This window comes from Mandrillus leucophaeus, unplaced genomic scaffold (assembly GCF_000951045.1).
Source record: "Mandrillus leucophaeus isolate KB7577 unplaced genomic scaffold, Mleu.le_1.0 Scaffold1132, whole genome shotgun sequence".
In the NCBI taxonomy this organism is placed as follows: Eukaryota; Metazoa; Chordata; class Mammalia; order Primates; family Cercopithecidae; genus Mandrillus; species Mandrillus leucophaeus.
In genome coordinates this window covers 349,371-368,445 of record NW_012099566.1, presented here as the reverse complement: position 1 = coordinate 368,445, position 19,075 = coordinate 349,371, and the positions used below count along the sequence as shown (strand labels likewise).

Here is a 19,075-nt window from a genome sequence, read left to right as displayed (position 1 = left end):
CTGGGAGGCAGAGGTTGCAGTGAACCAAGATAGCACCACTGGTGACAAAGTGAGACAAGTGAGACTCCGTCTCAGAAAAACAAACAAACAAACAACAACAACAACAAAAAAAAACAAAAGAAGGGTGATCTGGTCTGGAGGTACAGATTGCTAATGTATACCTACATTCGCTTATGTGAAATGTCACAGGGCAAAATCTTTCTGACTTCTGTTAGAGTAATCACCTGTTTCTCTACCTATAGTCTCTTCTCAACTACAAATAGATAAACCGAACATTTTTATCTTTCCCAATGCACCTTTAATCCCATGGCTTTTGCTGAAACTTGGCATTTATTCTATGAAACCACTTTCCACACAATCCTCTTTAAAGAGTTCTTATCTCCATGATTCTCAAGGACAAGAAGGAAGGCTGGCTTTCTTGCTGAAACCACTGTTCCTATGAGTCACTGGTGGGACAGTTAACTTAAGTTTTAAAAGGATGCCTTCATTGGGTGGACAAGGGGGAAAAAGCATTGCAGAGAGAGATCAGTGTGTACAAAAACTTGGAGTGGTAGAGGTATATGGTAGGTTTGAGGAAAAGCAAAGAGTCTGGTATGACATATGACTAGCACTTAGAGTGATGGCAGAATTTTAATAGGAAATAAAACAAATATTAAAAAGGTTAAAATAAGTTTTCACTTTACTCAAATGCAGTTAGAAGCCATTATGGAATTGTATGGACCATGCTTTTGGAATTTCGTGAGCTTCTTATTCTCAATCACCTTCATCTTTAATCCACTGCAGTCATACATTGATCCAATTTCAAGTTAGACTCTAGCGTCATTTAAACCTGCTTTACAACCAAAATTATCACCACATCCTGAGGCTTCTCATTTCCCTGCTTCTATTGAACTTTTGGCAGGACCTCTGTCACCTGGTCTCTCCATGCCCATACGCTGTCACTCCTTCTCTATTTTGACATCTCCCCAACAATCACAGACTTCATGAGAAGCATCTCAGGGATGTGTCTGTCATTGCTCTCTAAACCTTCTAGTTTTTGACCTTCAACTTTCCAGTACTGGAAAGCCCCATTTTCTACCTTCTTCTCCTCTCACTGTAAGGCTATTAATCCACTTCAAATATTTATTACCTAATTTTAACTATTTACTATAGCTCTGTGGCTTTTTCTACTTTAATTGTTGATCTTTTTTAATGGTATTTGACATGCTGGCTGCTCCAAATTTTTCCAGTCTCTATAGTTTATACTCCCAGTAATGTCATTTATATTTATTGATAAGTGAGTTTATGGTTATTCTAAATTCTCTTTTAGAGTTATCCTTGCTTCCTGTCACTTTTCATACATTTTTTATTCTACCTACCCTGAAGAATTAAAAATGGAATGCAGGAAATGACAAACACGCTATAGTAATACCTACCATTGATGTAGCATTTACTGTATCCAGCCTCGTTGTTAGTAGTGACAGAGCAGAGCTCAGTCCTGCATGATCTATCTAAAAAATTTATGTTCTTTCCACTTTTCCAGGACCTTAGTTATGCCAAGTAAAACAGCCATGGAAAATCTCATTCACAGACTGCATAAGAAATAGCTAAGCGTTAAAGAGCAAACCATTTACCTGGAAACAAGTGCTATTGCAAAAGTTTCCATTTTTATGGACATAAATTTAATGTTTAAGTTTTTTATTTTTCAAAAAACAATCAAATTTAATATGCTGGCTTCTCTTTTAAGTTGGGTATTTGTTGAATCTCGTAACAGTTGTGAATAATAGATGGTGTTAGAATATCCTGCTGCATTTTCTGTCAAGAAAAATGGGTACAAATCAAACTGCTACTGACTTCTGAGCTATTTGAAAATCTTTTAATATCATTTTAATATATAATTTATTATTTGGGATTAGAAACACAGAAACAAAGATGGGTAAGTGTGGATATTCCTCCTTTTGTGTCTTTTAAAACCTGTATGCAAATGTGATTATTGTATATCAAATACTGTTTGGACATTTAATAAAATAGTTTGTTATTTAAATACTGCTACAACCTGTAAAAATCATAAACTTATTTTGTTTAGCAAATAATACTTACCTACTAATTTTGGGACGATAAGTACAGTTTGTTTTAATATAACGTTACCTTAAAATGAAGTGTTAACAGCTTCTAATGATGCCATTAATTACATTAAGTCACCAATTTTTGTATCTTTTTAAAGGCAGTATTTTACAAAAAGAAAAATTAAGATAAAAATGTCTATGCAAAATGAGCACTTAGATCAATAGTTGCACATTATATTAGTACAATAGATTTTTTTTGCCGAAAAAAGTGTTTTTTCTCTAGCAGATAGTATGTATCAGGTACTATTATAAGTACTTTTGAACACATTTAATTATACTAAGAGTCTTATGAGATAATTACCACTATTGTCTTTTTAACGTGAGGAAGCTGAAACATGGAAAGGCTGAGAAACTTGCCCAAGGTCATACAGCTAATAAGTGGCTGTGCCAGGATCCCGACCCAACTCTCTGGCTTTGGAGTCTGAGCTCTTACCCACTGTTCTCTCTGCTGCTTTACTAAATTAAGTGTTTAAAAATAATAGAAAAACATTGACCAGCCACTTTTAGGCTTCCAACAAAAGTGCAGTTAACAATAAACTTTGTTCTAAAAATGACTTATTTGTTTTCACTGACTAAACACCACAAGCTGTTGTATGCAATAATTCTTTGTAACAGCTGCTCTGCCTTGTGCAACTTCCCACAAGCACACCAAAAGTTAATATCAATTACAATTAAGGGGGAAATTATTTTGGGTAACAGAACATTTGACAAGTGCTCTGGTAAACAAAGCATTGTCAAATTGCTGAATTGTGAACACTTTGCTAAAACTTTTTCTGTTTTTTCTGTGCTGACTTTTTAAAAAGGTATAAACTGTGAATTGGAAATTGATGAATGTTGGTCCCAGCCTTGTTTAAATGGTGCAACTTGTCAGGATGCTCTGGGGGCCTATTTCTGCGACTGTGCCCCTGGATTCCTAGGGGATCATTGTGAACTCAACATTGATGAGTGTGCCAGTCAACCGTGTCTCCATGGAGGGCTGTGTGTGGATGGAGAAAACAGGTACATTTTCTCTGGCGTTGGGTGATTGCCTTAGAACTCCCTGACCAAGAACTATTTTACCACTCTGGTGGATTTAGAGCTCTCACATTCTCGGCTTAAAATTTGGGGGGGTAACTTTATACTTTAACTAATGAAAACATTCAGATTTCACTAAAAAGGGTATTCTTGGAAACCATCTGTCTCAAGAGGGAAGATTTTACAAGTAATTCTTGTAATAGTTTAAAACTGCTTATCCTATGGAAAATTGCCAATTTTTCAATTGCATGAAATAAACCTGTTGTAGATAGGAAAGGTGCAAAAACAAAACTATAGATTATTATATATATGTATATAAGGTTGTTTCTGTATGTCAAGGATATAAATCAGATGACAACAATAAATCCTTTAAAAATGTTATACAAACCATGACCATGTTGGAAAGGGCAGTGATATCTAATTACTTATATCTTGAATTAATTTCCACGTGTTCAGGGAATTGGGTGAATATTTTTGAAAAAGCATAATGGTGAGAAATAGCCATGTGATTCTGCTTCAAACTGAAGTCTATCATTGGCTTTCAGGCAAAATAGAACAGCAATAAATTACCTCTCAATATGATGAATATAATAAATGTGTGTAACAGTAATTGAGCTCATATAAAACATTTTTAAAAGAACTTTCTAATACTTACTTAAGCCACAACACTGAAAAACTTTCTAACACTTGTTTAAGCCATGATACTGAGTTATCAAATGCATAACAATTTTTAAAAAGATTAGCACTTAAAATTATCTTGTTTGATCCTTCAACAGCTCAGTGGAAGGCAAGATGAGTATTAATGTTTCCATATTACAATAAGGAATCTAAAGTTTAGGGAAATGAGAAGACGCCCACAAATTCACAGAATTAATTCTTTGCAAAAGGAGGACCAGAATCCAGTTTTTCTTTATTTAGTAAATAAGACATGATTTATCCCAAATCTAATTTCAAAGTGAATCAGAGTTAAAAGAAGAGCAATAAAAGGCACATATGCTTCAAAAATTTGCAACAAAATAATCAAAATAATAGACTTTTTTTTTTTTTTTTCTTGCTCTGTCACCCAGGCTGAAGTGCAGTGGTGTGATCTTGGTTCACTGCAACCTCTGCCTCCCGGTTCAAGCAATTCTCCTGCCTCAGCCTCCCGAGTAGCTGGTATTCCATATGCCCGCCACCATGCCTGGCTAATTTTTGTATTTTTAGTAGAGATGGGGTTTCACCATGTTGGCGAGACTGGTCTCGAACTCCTGACCACAGGTGATCCACCCACCTCGGCCTCCCAAAGTGTTGGGATTACAGGCTTGAGTCACCGTGCCTGGCCCTCAAATTTTAAATAGAACAATGTGGTTGTATATTCTTTTTAAAATATAAAATACAACTTTTAATTACATTCCATGTCTTGTCTTTAACTTTTAGTTGTACCCCAATAATGCTCTAGGGGCGTAAATCTACATTCCTGGAGACAGGTAACTGGCCAACACAGAGACAGACAGGTCACAATGGAAATTTCCACACAAGACCTCCAGAGGAAAAGGAGGCTCACCCCTCCCTACTCCACTGTTTCCAAAAAGCATCAGGACAGAAATGACACAACGTTTTGATTCCTTTGGAAATGTAAACAAAACAAGGCTAAAACTTTGCTATCTTTTATTCCCTCTCTTGAATATCCATGAATAGTTTCCCTATTGTGCCATTATCTCTTATTGCCTAAGTTTTGAGATGATAGTCATAAGATCGATCCAATACAACCTGACTTTGTTTTCACACAAAAATTTAAAATGTTTGCTATGAGGTATACGGGGGGGGAAAAAAAGAACTTCTTGAAGACCAAAGGAATTATGCAAATGGAGCTTCTAATTCCATGAACTGAGGTCCATTAGTCAGCCAGCCAAGCCCTTTGACCACAGGGTTCTTGTTACTAATGTTTTACCTATACTGGATTTTTAGTAGGTATTTTTAATTGAACAAATGGAATAGTAAATAGATTTCATATGAAGATTATAGTCACTTATAATATTTGGTTGGTGATAAAAACACACACAGCCATAGCGAAGAGGACTCTATGTGCCTTATAAATTCATAGATATTCTTTTCCCAAGATCCTCATTTTGCCTAAGCTGAGTGTGCAGATCCATTTTTTCCAATACTAAATCCTTGAGGAGATCCTCACCTAAATTAACATCTCCTCTTAATAAAATCAACAACTTTCTTCATTAGATGTGTATTTTGGGGCTATTTGATAATTCCAGTGAATCCGTGAATAATTAGAAATAGTAAGGTTTAAATATTCTTGCAATCTAAAAATAAGAGAACATCATAAGTCACAATTCATTTAATGAAGGCTTTTCTTGAGTTTTTCATAATTTATGGTTTCATTTTTCATATGAGACCTTATTAATGGGCTCTCTGTATAACAGAGTGCCATGATGGTATAAATCATTCTCTACCACCTTAAAACATGTTAACAATTTTATTAAGTGCTATTTAGTAGCAACATATTTAGTATCTTCAGATACATGGGATTCTTTATATTTAGTACCTTCAGATATGTGTCTATTCTTTATACACATACATAATTGTCACAATAACCTTGTAACATAGGTACTATATTCAGTTTATAAATGAGAAACTGAATAGTCATGATTTGCATGAAGCTGTACTTTTAAAAAATTAGCATGAAGCTAAATTTTTTAAAAGATAAGACATTAATAAGTAAATAATCATGCATTCAGTCCTGTATAGATAATTCCCCAGAGTTTTTGAGGTAGTAAGACTATGCCATGGGTCTTGGGTTGATGGACAGATGAAGAAACAGTATAAAGATATCTTATCTCAATATGACCAAGAGTTGACATGAAAATTTCATTACTTTCCAGATATAGCTGTAACTGCACGGGTAGTGGATTCACAGGGACACACTGTGAGACCCTGATGCCTCTTTGTTGGTCAAAACCTTGTCATAATAATGCTACATGTGAGGACAGTGTTGACAATTACACTTGTCACTGCTGGCCTGGTAAGTGACAAAATACCTTCCACCAATTACTTTTCATTTGTTTAGAATAGAAACATATCGCTTATAGCAAATGAAACGAAAAATTACTTTCGTTAAATGTTTTAAGTCAATTATTTCTTCTAGCTATTATTGTTTAATTTAGTTTTATTCTTCAGTGCTCAAACATATTTACCACTATACTAAATATTGTCTAAAGTAGGTTACCAAGTTGCCCAATGATCATAACCCTCTAGGGGAACAGAGGGGAAGAAAATCAATGAAAAGATGAAATTCAGCATGATCTTCATGGATAAAAATTCACTGGAAGATGCTGTCTCTTTTTCCAAGATATTCTTTTATATGGCAGGAATATATAGAAACCAATGAAATAATGTTAAACTATTAGGAACTTTTACTCTCTTAGGCATTTGTAATGTAACCAGTTACATTTGTTAATACAATAAAAAGTTAATTATCTATAAACCATAACTAAAGTTCACATATAGAGGATAATTAGACTTGAGTGTAGAGGTGATAAAAGAATCAATAGAAAACAGTACGTAACATTTGTGTTACATTACAGGCCACAGGCAAATATTGATGCTTATTTTGGGAAACAAACTGCCTGACATACAGCTTTGCATTACATAACAACATTCTGGTCAATGATGGACTGCATATACAACCGTGGTCCTGTAAGATTACAATGGAGCTGAACAAGTCCTACTACCGAGTGATGTCATGGCTGTCATAACATTGTAGCATCACTCACTATCCATGGGATTGTGGCGGTCCCTCAGGAAGTATTCCAAAAGAAGGCACTGTTATCGTAGGAGATGACAGCTCCATGTGTGTTATTTCTGCTGAAGATATTTCAGTGGGACAAGATATGGAGGTGGAAGACAGTGATATTGATGATCCTGACTCCATGTAGGTCTACACTATGGTGTGTGTTTGGGTTTTAATTTTTAGTAAAAAGTTTAAAAGCTTAAAAAACTAAAAATAGAATAAAACATAGAATAAGTGTTCCTCTCAATCTTTAAGTTCCTCATCTGCAAAAGAGGGATAAAAATATTTTACTTGTAGTATTATTATGAAAAGTAAAATTATAAAAATAGAGCCTGGCACATATTAAGCACTCAAGAAAGGGCAACTATATTGCAAGTTCTATACCACAAGGTGGATATTATGTATGAGGGTGGGAGTTTGTAATGGTCAGGCAGTTAAGAACTTCTACCTCAAGAAACCCAACTAGTACATGTTCCATTCATTCATGGATTCAAGCATTTAAGCCACATGAATTTCAGTGGCTAAAACAATAGTGATCTGGGAATAAAAAAGGTACCGTGCCTTCCTCCAAGGAGCCTAAATCCTAGTAGGGAGACATATGTCAAAACGTATATAGTACAATTTTTGGTACAATAAGTGGCTATAATAAATTCTGTAAAAATGAATAGAAAAGAAGTACAAGGATAGCTTGCTCAAAGAGGCACAATTTTAGATAAGCTAAAGATGGCTGAGCAAGTTCCATAAATGTACTCAGTAGCTGTGTGACTTTGGACAAATTACTGCTCTGAGCCTCAGTTTCCTAATTTATAATATCCACAGGATAGAGTTGTTTCAGAGATAAATCCAGTAATGTATATAAAACTCCTGGCTTATCCTGGAGCATAGTAAGCACTAAATAAAAGTTAAATGAATATCAAAATTAGAAAGTTGTGTAGTCCATTACTTATTTAAGAAATGAAGAACAGAAGGAGAAGAAGAAAGAAAGAAGCAAGAAAGGTGGCAGGCACATGCAGAAAAGAGCACATCTGGCTGGGTGCTTTGGCTCACACCTGTAATACCAGCACTTTGGGAGGCCGAAGCAGGCAGATCACTTGAGATCAGGAGTTTGAGTCCAGCCTGGTCAACATGGTGAAACCCCATCTCTACGAAAAGTACAAAAAGAAGGAAAAAAAATTAGCCGGGTGTGGTGGTGCACACCTGTAGTCCCAGCTACTCAGGGGGCTAAGGCAGGAGAATCGCTTGAACCCAGGAGGCAGAGGAGGTTGCGGTGAGCCAAGATAGTGTCACTGCACTCCAGCCTGCACTTGAGGGCGATAGAGTGAGACTTCATCTAAAAAAAAAAAAAAAAAAAAAAAGGAGAAAAAAAGAGAAAAAAAAGCAAAGAGCATGTCCAATTGTGGAACTTTGAGTGATTGCAAAAATGCTGGACTGTGTAGGGCTGGAGGTAGAGAAATGGAACCGGGAAGCTGGACTGAAGCCAGATCACAAAGCTGCATATCTGCGCTGCCAACTATGGGACAGAGAAGTAACAAAATCTGCTTTGTTAATTTCAAAAGTGTTCCCTGGCTTCGTGGCGGATGATAGAAGAAAATAAAACTAAAGGCAGGGAAATCTAGGGAGAAGATTCTTCAGTAGTTTGAAGAGATAAGTCTGTTTGCTAGAACTAACAGAATAGTGGTTGAAGGGTGGGGGGATAGCCCTGAGAGTCACATAGGAGGTGGAAATGATGTGGGGAGTAAGAAAAGGGCACAGGTTTAGGACAGTTTTGCCTCTGGATTTCTGCCCTGGATTACTGCACGGATGGTAATATTGCCTAGATAGAATATCCTGAATACCTTTGCAACCTATCTTGCTGTTGTATACAAAGATAAAAGTTAACACTACAAACTACTCTAGAAAAGGAGACCGTTTCTTCAGATCATGACTCCACTGCCACAGAACACAATGGCGAGAATCCACTGCTATAATTGCCTAGGGTCCTCATTTCAGAAGTAATTAATAATTACAAGAAGTGTCAGTCACCTTAAATGCTTAGCTTAAAAGATTTCCTGATGCCCAGATGTGATTGAAATTGTTAACAAACAAACATAATATATTACCCCGGGGATGTGACTCAGTATCATATTGTTTCTTTGTTCAGAGTTTTACAGAAAAGCTTGTTAAAACTATTGAATATAGTCTTGACTGAAGGAGTCTATTTATATACATGGTTAAAGAGAGCAGCAAATAAAATCCCCACAGAGCCTCAGGGGTGGGGACAGGACTGGCAAGACTATAAATCAGAACCTTCCTAATGTTCACGATTGGAATGAGATAATGCATGAGCCGGAAAAGCAAAAAAAGGATTTATGATGATTCTAAATTCCTCCCTAACCTGGTTTATGTGTGTCTCGAGTCAGAAGGAGAAGGAAATTGAAAATAGTCCAGCCTTTCTTCAATAAGTCCACTGTGGCACAACAAATACCAATTAATAAAAACTTATTGTAGAAACTGTTATTTAATGTATTTGAAGAACCTTAAGTATGAAATAATAGTATTCAAAAAGTAGACATTCAAGTTTAAGAGACTCTGAATGGTCTTTGTTGGGGTGGTCAATATAAAGGATTGTTGGGTCTGGATCTGACATGTTCTTTTAGTTTCCTTTTTTTTTTTTTTTAAGAACTTTTTGACTCTAAGTTTCTTCTTCAGATTGTTGAGAAAGGCCCCAAGGGTCTTTTTGTAAAAAATGTATTACACTGTTGAGCTGCAGAATTTATGTTGTGGTTATGATTTAACATATGATCTCATTTAGGTGTTTATTAAAATTATTAATACAAAATGAGCAATCATATTATAATCTCATTATTTGCTTTTAATAGTCAATTCCCTGGTTTATGTGTTAAACTAGGATTATAATCTGAATTGTTATTTTCAATCTTTGAGTAGTACTAGTGACTGAAGGTCTACCACTTACATGTTGCTCAGTATTGGAGTGGTAAATAAAATGAACACAGTCTCTGTTTTGTGAAGCACACAGCCTGCTGAGGGAGGAAACCATACACACAAATAAATATATAATTTAAAATTATGAAAGGAGCAATGAAAGAAAAGAGTTGGGTGGCACGAGAGAAAGTAAGGGAATCTTATTTATCTCTGTCCATGATGGAAAGTTATTCTGAGAAAGTAATACAAGATGACGTCTGAAAACTGAGTAAGAGTTAGCCAAGTAAACACTTGAAGGAGAGTTTTCTAGAAGAGAGAAAAACATCACAAAGACTGTGGGAATGCAGGGAGTTTTTAAAGTTATATTAAGGATGTTGAATTCCATTCTATGTGAAAGGGGAAGTTGTTGAATGAATTTAAAGACAAGATATACTATGATTTAGTTTACAAGTTTTATAATTCTCGAATGTAAATTCTGTTTCCAAAACATTTCTCAGCAGAGTTAAATGATATTGCAAAAGCCCTTAGGCGACTGTGAAGTTGAATTGTGTTTCTTTAAAAACATCAGGACTGGCGCAGTGGCTCACGCCTGTAATCCTAGCACTTTGGGAGGCAGAGGCAGGTGGATCACCTGAAGTCAGGAAGACCAGCCTGGCCAACATGGTGAAACCTCGTCTCTCTACTAAACATGCAAAAATTAGCCGGGCTTGGTGGCACGCGCCTGTAATCCCAGCTACTTGGGAGGCTGAAGCAGGAGAATCACCTGAACCCGGCAGGCGGAGGCTGCAGTGAGCCAAGATCACACCAGTGCTCTCCGCCCTGGACAATACAGTGAGAATCCGTCTTAAAAATATATCAATCAATAAATATAAATTTTAAAAAACTTTATACTTTTCTCTTACCATGTTACAAAACAGTTGATGTTATCCTGTCGACCATCAGTGTTATATTTGCATCCCACTAAATTTACATTTTGGGGCTTGCGCTATACACAATATATAAATACTCTTATAAATCAATATGAAAAACAGCCTAATGAAAAAACAGGAAAAAAAAATGAAATGGTAAAAAAAAAAAAAATGTTCAGCTCAATATTAACTGGGAAAATGTAAACCAAAATAACAGTGAGATACTATATTCTATCCAACCAACTGGTGAAAATTTTTGTATTTGGTGATAGAAAACATTGGCAAACATTTGGAGCCACATTCACAATCATCCACTGCTGGTTGTGCAAGTGGTACAACTAAATTAGAGATGTTTGGCAGTTTTTATTAAAATTAAAAATGTACATAAATTATGACCCAGAAATTCCACCTCTAGGCATAAACTCTAGGGTTATACTCAAACACTTACACAAACAGCCATGTATAATGATATTCATTGCAACATTGCAATAGCAAAAATGTACATAAAACAAAGGTTAAACTGTAAGACAATGGTTAAGGTATGACACATCTATATTCTGAAATACTTGGCAGTGGTTAAAAATTATGAGTTAGATCTATATTACTAACACTGGTAGACTGTGCAAGGGAGTGAATAAAGCAAGTTGCTAAAGAATGCATATAGGCCGGGCGCGGTGGCTCAAGCCTGTAATCCCAGCACTTTGGGAGGCCGAGACGGGTGGATCACGAGGTCAGGAGATCAAGATCATCCTGGCTAACACGGTGAAACCCCATCTCTACTAAAAATACAAAAAAAAAAATCTAGCCGGGCGAGGTGGCGGGTGCCTGTAGACCCAGCTACTCGGGAGGCTGAGGCAGGAGAATGCCGTGAACCGGGGAGGTGGAGCTTGCAGTGAGCTGAGATCCGGCCACTGCACTCCAGCCTGGGCGACAGAGCAAGACTCCGTCTCAAAAAAAAAAAAAAAGAATGCATATAATATGGTTCCGGTTATGTTAAAACATTCAGATACACTAAAACTGTATATGTTCTTACAGTTGCCCATATTTGTAAAAGCAAAGAAAAAGTTCAAGTGGAGAACTTTCATTGATATTTAATATTTTAATTATCTATAAAGTGACAAATCATTTATGTTTTACTGTTCTTATTCCTGGTCCTAATAAAATAATCCAGCTAAGTCCATGCAAATTTAAAACAACCTATTATTCTGTTTCATTGAGTGTTAGGAAATAAGGATTTACCTTTCCTTTGAGTTTTAAGATAATTTAGTTTGGTTTTGGGGATATTTGCTGACTTTTCAGCTATTCTCTTAAAATATTTTAAAATACAATTTCACAAATGAAGAATATTTGAAAAATTGGAGCCTTTCATTAAAATGTTCAGGTTAAATCCAGGTTATCCTGACATCCCATTTTATTTCAGGTCTTATTAATCAAATTTTTCTTTAAAATTTTTTGGTCAAAAATTTTTAAGTGATTTTACTGCTACTAGTACTTGTTTCCACATAAGCCTAATCTTATCAGATTCCCCTTACCAACTCCTTGAGGGCAGGCACATCAACTTGTTAAATCAATGCCAGTATAGCAGTCAGCCTCCTTTCAGGCAGATGCTCTATGATTCAACACCTTTGACTTAGCAGCTTCTCTGAATTTTTATCCTACAGGATACACAGGTGCCCAGTGTGAGATCGATATCAATGAATGCAATAGTAACCCCTGCCAGTCTGATGGGGAATGTGTGGAGTTGTCCTCAGAGAAACAATATGGACACATCACTGGACTGCCTTCTACTTTCAGCTACCATGAAGCCTCAGGTTATGTCTGTATCTGTCAGCCTGGATTCACAGGTGAGGCCAAGGAGATGGGATATGACTTGACTTTCTGGCATTTTATGGCAGACCATGGATTTAACCAACTGGGGTATTAGCAGGATCTGTGCTGTGTAAACTCCGTTGCTATGGTGCAAAGGGTCCCCCTTGTGGGCATGAAAAGTATCTTGTTTCACATGTCAGAATTCCTCAAATCACGAGAGAAATATTAAAAACAGGGATAAAAGAGGTATGAAAGGGGTGACATTTTTATATGTTATGCTGGGAATTGGAGTGCATCTCAAGTTCTTTACTTTATACACAGAAAATGTTGAAATTTTTATGCTATCAAATTTGATAATGCTGTTAAATTTTATGTTATTCAAATTTGCTAAAAAACTTACTGTGCTTATATTTACACTGGGAAAAATGACCTAGTCTCAAGTAATCTTCCTCAACTATTCTATAGCTGAAGTCATTCCATATATCAAATTTAAATTACTCTCTCTTTTTTTTTTTTTTTTTTTTTTTTTGTACAAGTTTCTTACCTAAAACCCCGAGGAAGTATGCATGTCTGTTTTCCATTGAACAGTTTTGTATGTGTCTCCTTCCCGTTCTGAAAATTTTCAGAATTTTTGAGGCAGTCTCCAATTCATTAATGGCTAGCAATTTACCCCCAATTGCATTGATACCACTGAGAAAACTAATTACAATCTAGATTTCTATCATGTTTCTTTCTCAATAGATTAAGTGATGCCTCTGGAAAATATTTCAGTTGTTGTTCAGGATTTCTCAGAAAAGTACATGAGAAATAAGAAAAGAAGGCAGTGGTCTATTTACAGTTAGGATTCTCTTTCAATGTTTCAGTTTTGAAGTTTAATGATCTTTGATTTGTGGCAGTGTTTGCTGCACGGTCGATAAAGAAAATGTTTACTTCCTTATTCACTGACCTTTCAAGGAGAACATACAGGAAAAAATTCCCTCAGGTGTCAATCAGCAAAGTGGTATTTACCCTGAACAAATTCTATCATGCATACTTCCTACCCTAGTTTTGAAAATGCATCCAAATAAATCTTGATATGACTAAACTGATTAAATGCATAAAACAAATCTTGTAATATATCGTATTTCCCAACTATATAAGCTGCTAGAAATAAATATGAGATCTGCAAACATACAGGTCTTTCTGAAATATGTTTGTGTATTTACCTCACCTCTGGGGATATTTAAATTTCCTGTTTCTCTTTCTTACTATTGCCCCTTTTCAAAAATTTGTTTCTAAATTATTTGATTTTAGTCTGGTGTATGCATTTTTGTCAGCTACTTTATATTTTTCTTGGAATAAGGTGAAGCATTATAAACTATTTTTAAAATACTGGTTTTAGGGTCATAAAGGGGTGATTCTGTCAAAGCCAAAGAAAATTGCTAATATTGCCTCATCAAATAAAAGGAAATGGGTGACCCCTTGAATCTGCAGATCTAAACAGGATAGGCAGTAGAATGTTCCAGAAAAAAGTGTTGGGCTTGATTTCTGAAGAGCTGCCAGGAATGACTATATGAGTTAAGATGTCCTGGCTGCCCCAAATCTCTGTGGCTTAATGAAATGGTTTATGTTTCACTCATGTGAATTCCAAAACTGGGTTCCCATCATCAGTTGTCCTACAAATAGCGATTCAGGGTCACAGGCTCCTCTATGCTTTTTCCTCGCTTCAAAATGTTACTTCTAAATTTGCTGTGCTCCTCTGCAGCAAGCCACTGGAGAAGGAAAGAAAATGGAGGATGACACCTGCAGGTTTTATGGACCAACCACTACAAGTAATGGATATCTCTTTTACCAACATTTTATTGGTCAAATTTAATCATATAACTACATTTAACTGCAGAAAAGACTAGAAAATCTAGTCTTTCTGTGTATCTAAAATAAAGAGAAAATAAGTTTGCAAACAGATAACCAATTTGACGCAATAGCTAGAGCTGGTACACTGGGGATACAAACCTAGATCTTCTGATGCTAAGTTTATCCTCCTGCTTACTATGTCACATATTTTTATGTCTACATATGTTTTTCTACATTTCATTTTAAAATTTTAAAATAGCTTTTTAAATGGTAATAGTATATTTATGTGCAGTTTTAAGAAATACAGGGAGGCCCATGTATACTTTACCTAATTTTCTCAATAGTACCATGTTGCAAAACTATAGGTCAGTATCAGACTTGGATATTGACATTGACAAAGTCCACATACAGAACAATTGTCATCACAAGGATTCCCCCTCTCTCCTTCCCTGCCTCCTCATCCCTTATCCCTGGCAAATACTAATCTGTTCTGCACTTGTATGATTTTATCATGCCAAGAATGTTATATAAATGGAATTATGCAGTGCATAAAGTTTTAGAATAGGAGTTTTTGTTTTTTTTTTTTCACTCAGCATCATTCTTTGGAGATTTATCAAGGTTGTGTATCAATAGTTTGTTCCTTTTCATTGCTAAGTAAAATTCGATGGTATGTATATATCAAAGGTTTTTTGTTTTTTTCTTTTAACCATTCAGCCATTGAAGGGCATCTAGATTGTTTCAGTTTTCAGCTATTATGAATGAAGCTGCTAGAAACATTGTTGTACAGGCTTTTGTGTGAATGTAAGTATTCAGTTCTCTAAGGTAAATGCCCAGGAGTAAAATTGCTGGTTCCTATGATAGTTTCATGCTTAGTTTTCTAAGAAACTGCCACACTGTTTTCCAGTATGTCTGTACCATTTTGCATTCCCACCATGAACACCTTATATATGCTTGTTTGACATCCGTTTGTCTTTTTCAGGAAAATGTCTCCCCATGTTTTTTGCCTATTTCCTAGTTGTTATTATTTTTTTAGCTGTTGAGTAATTTTCCACATACAGATCCTGGGCATTTTTTGTGAGATTATACCTAAGTATATAGTATATACTTGAGGGACAGTAGATAGTATTCTGTTTTTAATTCACTTTCAACATATTCACTGTTAGTGTTGGGAAAGGCAGTATTGTGCATGTGGTCTTTCAAACCCCTACTCAGCCACGTAAGAATGGGCCTTGGGCCCAGAACACTTCCTTCCCAAGAGATAAAGCGTCCTCGCAGCCCATGCTGGAGTTATCACCTTGTGTGGGAATATCTTTCCCTGTTTCAGACTCAGTATGTACTCCCTTGTTCTGCTTAAACATATGTATCATATGGCACCTAGCCAGCCCCACTGCTATAACTTTCTTCTGCGGGGAGGGCAAAAGGTTCTTCTGCTGCAGCATGAGAGGGTTACATGCTGCCAACTGCCCCGCATCTGCTGCAAGGAGGCCCTTCTATTTATGGGGGCTGACGCCAACTACATAGCTGACCTTGCTCTGTCTCTTCTTTATGTGAGTAAAACATTGTTCCATGTAGTACTTGACTGTGTTGTGTTTTCCTTGGTGACTCCAATACCAAAATGCAGTGGCCAAACGTGTCCAGACTGTTACTCCTGGTAATAAGCAACAGATGCCACTTGCTAGAGAGCTAGAACATAAAAATATGATTGTTTCTTGGTTGTTGATTGTGTATAGTGAGACTTTGTTTAACTCATCGATAAGATCTAGGAATATTCTTTTTGTAGATTCCAGGACATTGTCTGCATGGACAATTATGCCATCTGCAAAGAGGAATGGTGTTATTTCTTCCTTTACAATACACATGCTACTTATTTTACGATGTTGAGTATGAGTTGTGAGAGCAGACATCTTGCTTCATTCACCATTTTAGAGGGGAAGCATTCAGTCTTTTACCATTAACTATGATCTCCATAGAATTTTTATAAATGCTCTTTTTCAAGTTGAAGTAGTTCCTCTATACTCCTAACTTGCTAAGAGTTTTTAATCATAAATGGGTATTGCCTTTGGTCAGACACTTTTTCTGCAATTGATTTATCATGTAAGTTTCTTATTTAGCCTGTTGATGTGGTAGATTGCACTGGTTCATTTTCAAATACTGAATGTGACTTGCATATCTGAAGTAAATCCCATTTGGTGTATTTTTTTTCAGTTTGCTAATATTTTGTAAGACTTTTTTGCTTCTAAGTTCATGAAAGTTATTGATCTATAGTTTTCTTTCTCTCTCTTTTCTTTTTTTTTTTTTTTTATACTGTCTTTGGTTTTATGATCAGGGTAATATTGACCTCATAAAATAAGTTGGGAAATGTTTCTTCGTTTTCTATTTTCTGGAAGAGAGTATGTAAAATTGATGTTAATTATTCTTTAAATATGTGGTAGACATCTTCAGGGAAATCAGCTGATCCTGGAGATTCCGTTTTCTGGATCTTTTGAATTGCAGATTTAATTTCAGTATTATTACAAGACTATTGAGAATACCTATTTTTGGTGATTTGTGGATTTCAAGGGATTGGTCCTTTTTTTTCTAAAAACTGTGTATTTTGCTGTTGTTGGATGGAGTATTTCTATATACGTCAATTAGATCATGTTGGGTGATTGTATAGATTGGATCTTCTATATTGCTGATTTTTCTGTTGAACTTCTGAGCATAATGTTGTTCATAGTAGTGCCTTGTTACTCTTTTAATGGCTGCAGAATCTATAACGATTTCTCTGTTTTATTCCTAATTTTGACTATTTACATCTTCTCCTTTTTTGTCCATCTTTCTACAGGTTTATCAATTTTATTGATTTTTTTTAAACTAGCTTTTGGTTTCATTGATTTTCTCTGTTTTCCTGTTTTCAATTTTATTGATTTCTGTTCCTTTTTATATCCTTGTTTCTGCTTGCTTTTGGTTTATTTTCTGGGTTTTTTTTATTATTTATTTTTATTTTTCTAGCTTCTTGAGGTAGGAACTTTTATTATTGATTTAAGACCTTTTCTCTTTTCTAATATATAAGCATTATAAATTTAACTCTCAATACTGCTTTAGTAACTGCATCCCACATATTCTGATATGCCATACTTCCATCTTAATACTGTTCTGTGTATTTTTAAATTTCCTTTCTGACATCCTTTTTGACCCATGGATTATTTAGAAATAAGAATTGAATTGTTTAATTTCTATTTAGAAATTTTTCTCTATCTTTCTGTTATTGATTTTCAGTTTGATGCCATTATGACTAGAGAACACATTCTGTATCATTTCAAATAATTCAAATTATTTCAAATCTGTTGGGGTTTGTTGTTTGGCACAGGATACGATCTATCTTGGTAAATGTTCCATGGTTGCCTGAATAAAAATTAAAGAACAACATGTGTTCTGCTATTGTTTAGAGGCGATTTGTATATATGTCAATTAAATCCCATTGACTGATGGTGTTGTTCACATTTTGTATATCCTTACTGATACAGAATAGCACTGTCTAGCAGTCCTATTACTTGTTTAGAGGAGAGGTGTTAAAGTCCCCACCTATAATTATGGATTTGTCTATTTCTTCTTTTAGTTCTATCAATTTTTCTTCATGTAGTTTGAAGCCCTGTTGTTTGGTGTATACACATTTAGGGTCGTTATGTCTTCCTGGTGTGTTGATCCTTTTATCATTATGCAATGATACCTTTTTCTCGTATTCTTTCTTTGCTTTGAAATCTACTTCATTTGATATTGCCATAAGCATTCCTGCCTTTTGAAAAATTATATTTACACAGTATATATTTTTCCACCCTTGTATTTTCAACCCACTTATGTCATTAAATTTGAAATGAGTTTCTTGTAAACAGTATATCAAAACAGCAAATTGTTGGGTCATGCTTTTTTAATTCACCTTGCCAATCTCTGCCTTTTAATTGGTGTATTTAGATCATTTATGTTTAAGTACTTAGTAATATTGTAGGTCTTAGCTCTATGATTTTATTATGTGTTTTCTGTTTGATTCCTCTCTTTCTCTTTACTTCCTATGAATTAGTTGACTATTTGTAGAATTTCATCTTGATTTCTGCATTGCATTTTTAAATATATTGCTCTGTGTAATTTTCATAGTGATTGCTCTGGGTATGACTGATCACAGCCTACTGGTTTCAGTATTTTACCACTTTAAGTGAAGTATAGGAATTTTACTTCCGTTTAGGTTTTCTTTCTTTCTTTTTTTTTTCTTTTTTTTGGCTTCTGCACTTTAAAATATCCTTGTTGTGAGGGTCAGATGGTGTTATAATTTTTATTTTAATCATTACGTATAATTTAGAAAACTCATGAAAAGAAGGATACTCCATTTTGTTTACTTATATGTCTATTCTCCATTGTTTGTCCTTCCCGTCTTGGGCCTCAAGATTCCTTCTGTTTTTTTAAATCACTTTATTTAGGTTTACAGAGCTTTCTTTAGCCATTCTATGAGGGTAGGTATGCTAGCGACAATTTCTTTTGGTTTTCCTTTGAGAATGTGTTTATTATGCATTCATTCTTGATAGGCAGTTTTATTAAATGTGGAGTTCGTGGTTGACAGTTCTTTTCTTATGGGATTTGAAAAACTCTACTACACAACTTTTTTTTCTGCACCCCATGGTTTCAAATGAGAAATCTGCTATCATTGTAAAGTGGTGCTGGGTGCAGGG

General features: G+C 35.3%; 1 protein-coding gene across 4 annotated transcripts in view; it reads left to right on the top strand.

Annotated features, from left to right (window-relative positions):
* Positions 1 to 19,075, top strand: part of CRB1 (crumbs family member 1, photoreceptor morphogenesis associated) — a 214,579-nt gene that overhangs the window by 64,485 nt on the left and 131,019 nt on the right. For 3 of the 4 annotated variants that reach the window (XM_011995686.1, XM_011995671.1, XM_011995664.1), the window contains exons 3-5: positions 2,909 to 3,104; positions 5,996 to 6,135; positions 12,395 to 12,577. In XM_011995686.1, the coding sequence (XP_011851076.1) occupies positions 2,909 to 3,104; positions 5,996 to 6,135; positions 12,395 to 12,577 (519 nt within the window). The remainder of the gene's footprint in view (positions 1 to 2,908; positions 3,105 to 5,995; positions 6,136 to 12,394; positions 12,578 to 19,075) is intronic. The other variant, XM_011995678.1, reaches the window with a different exon arrangement.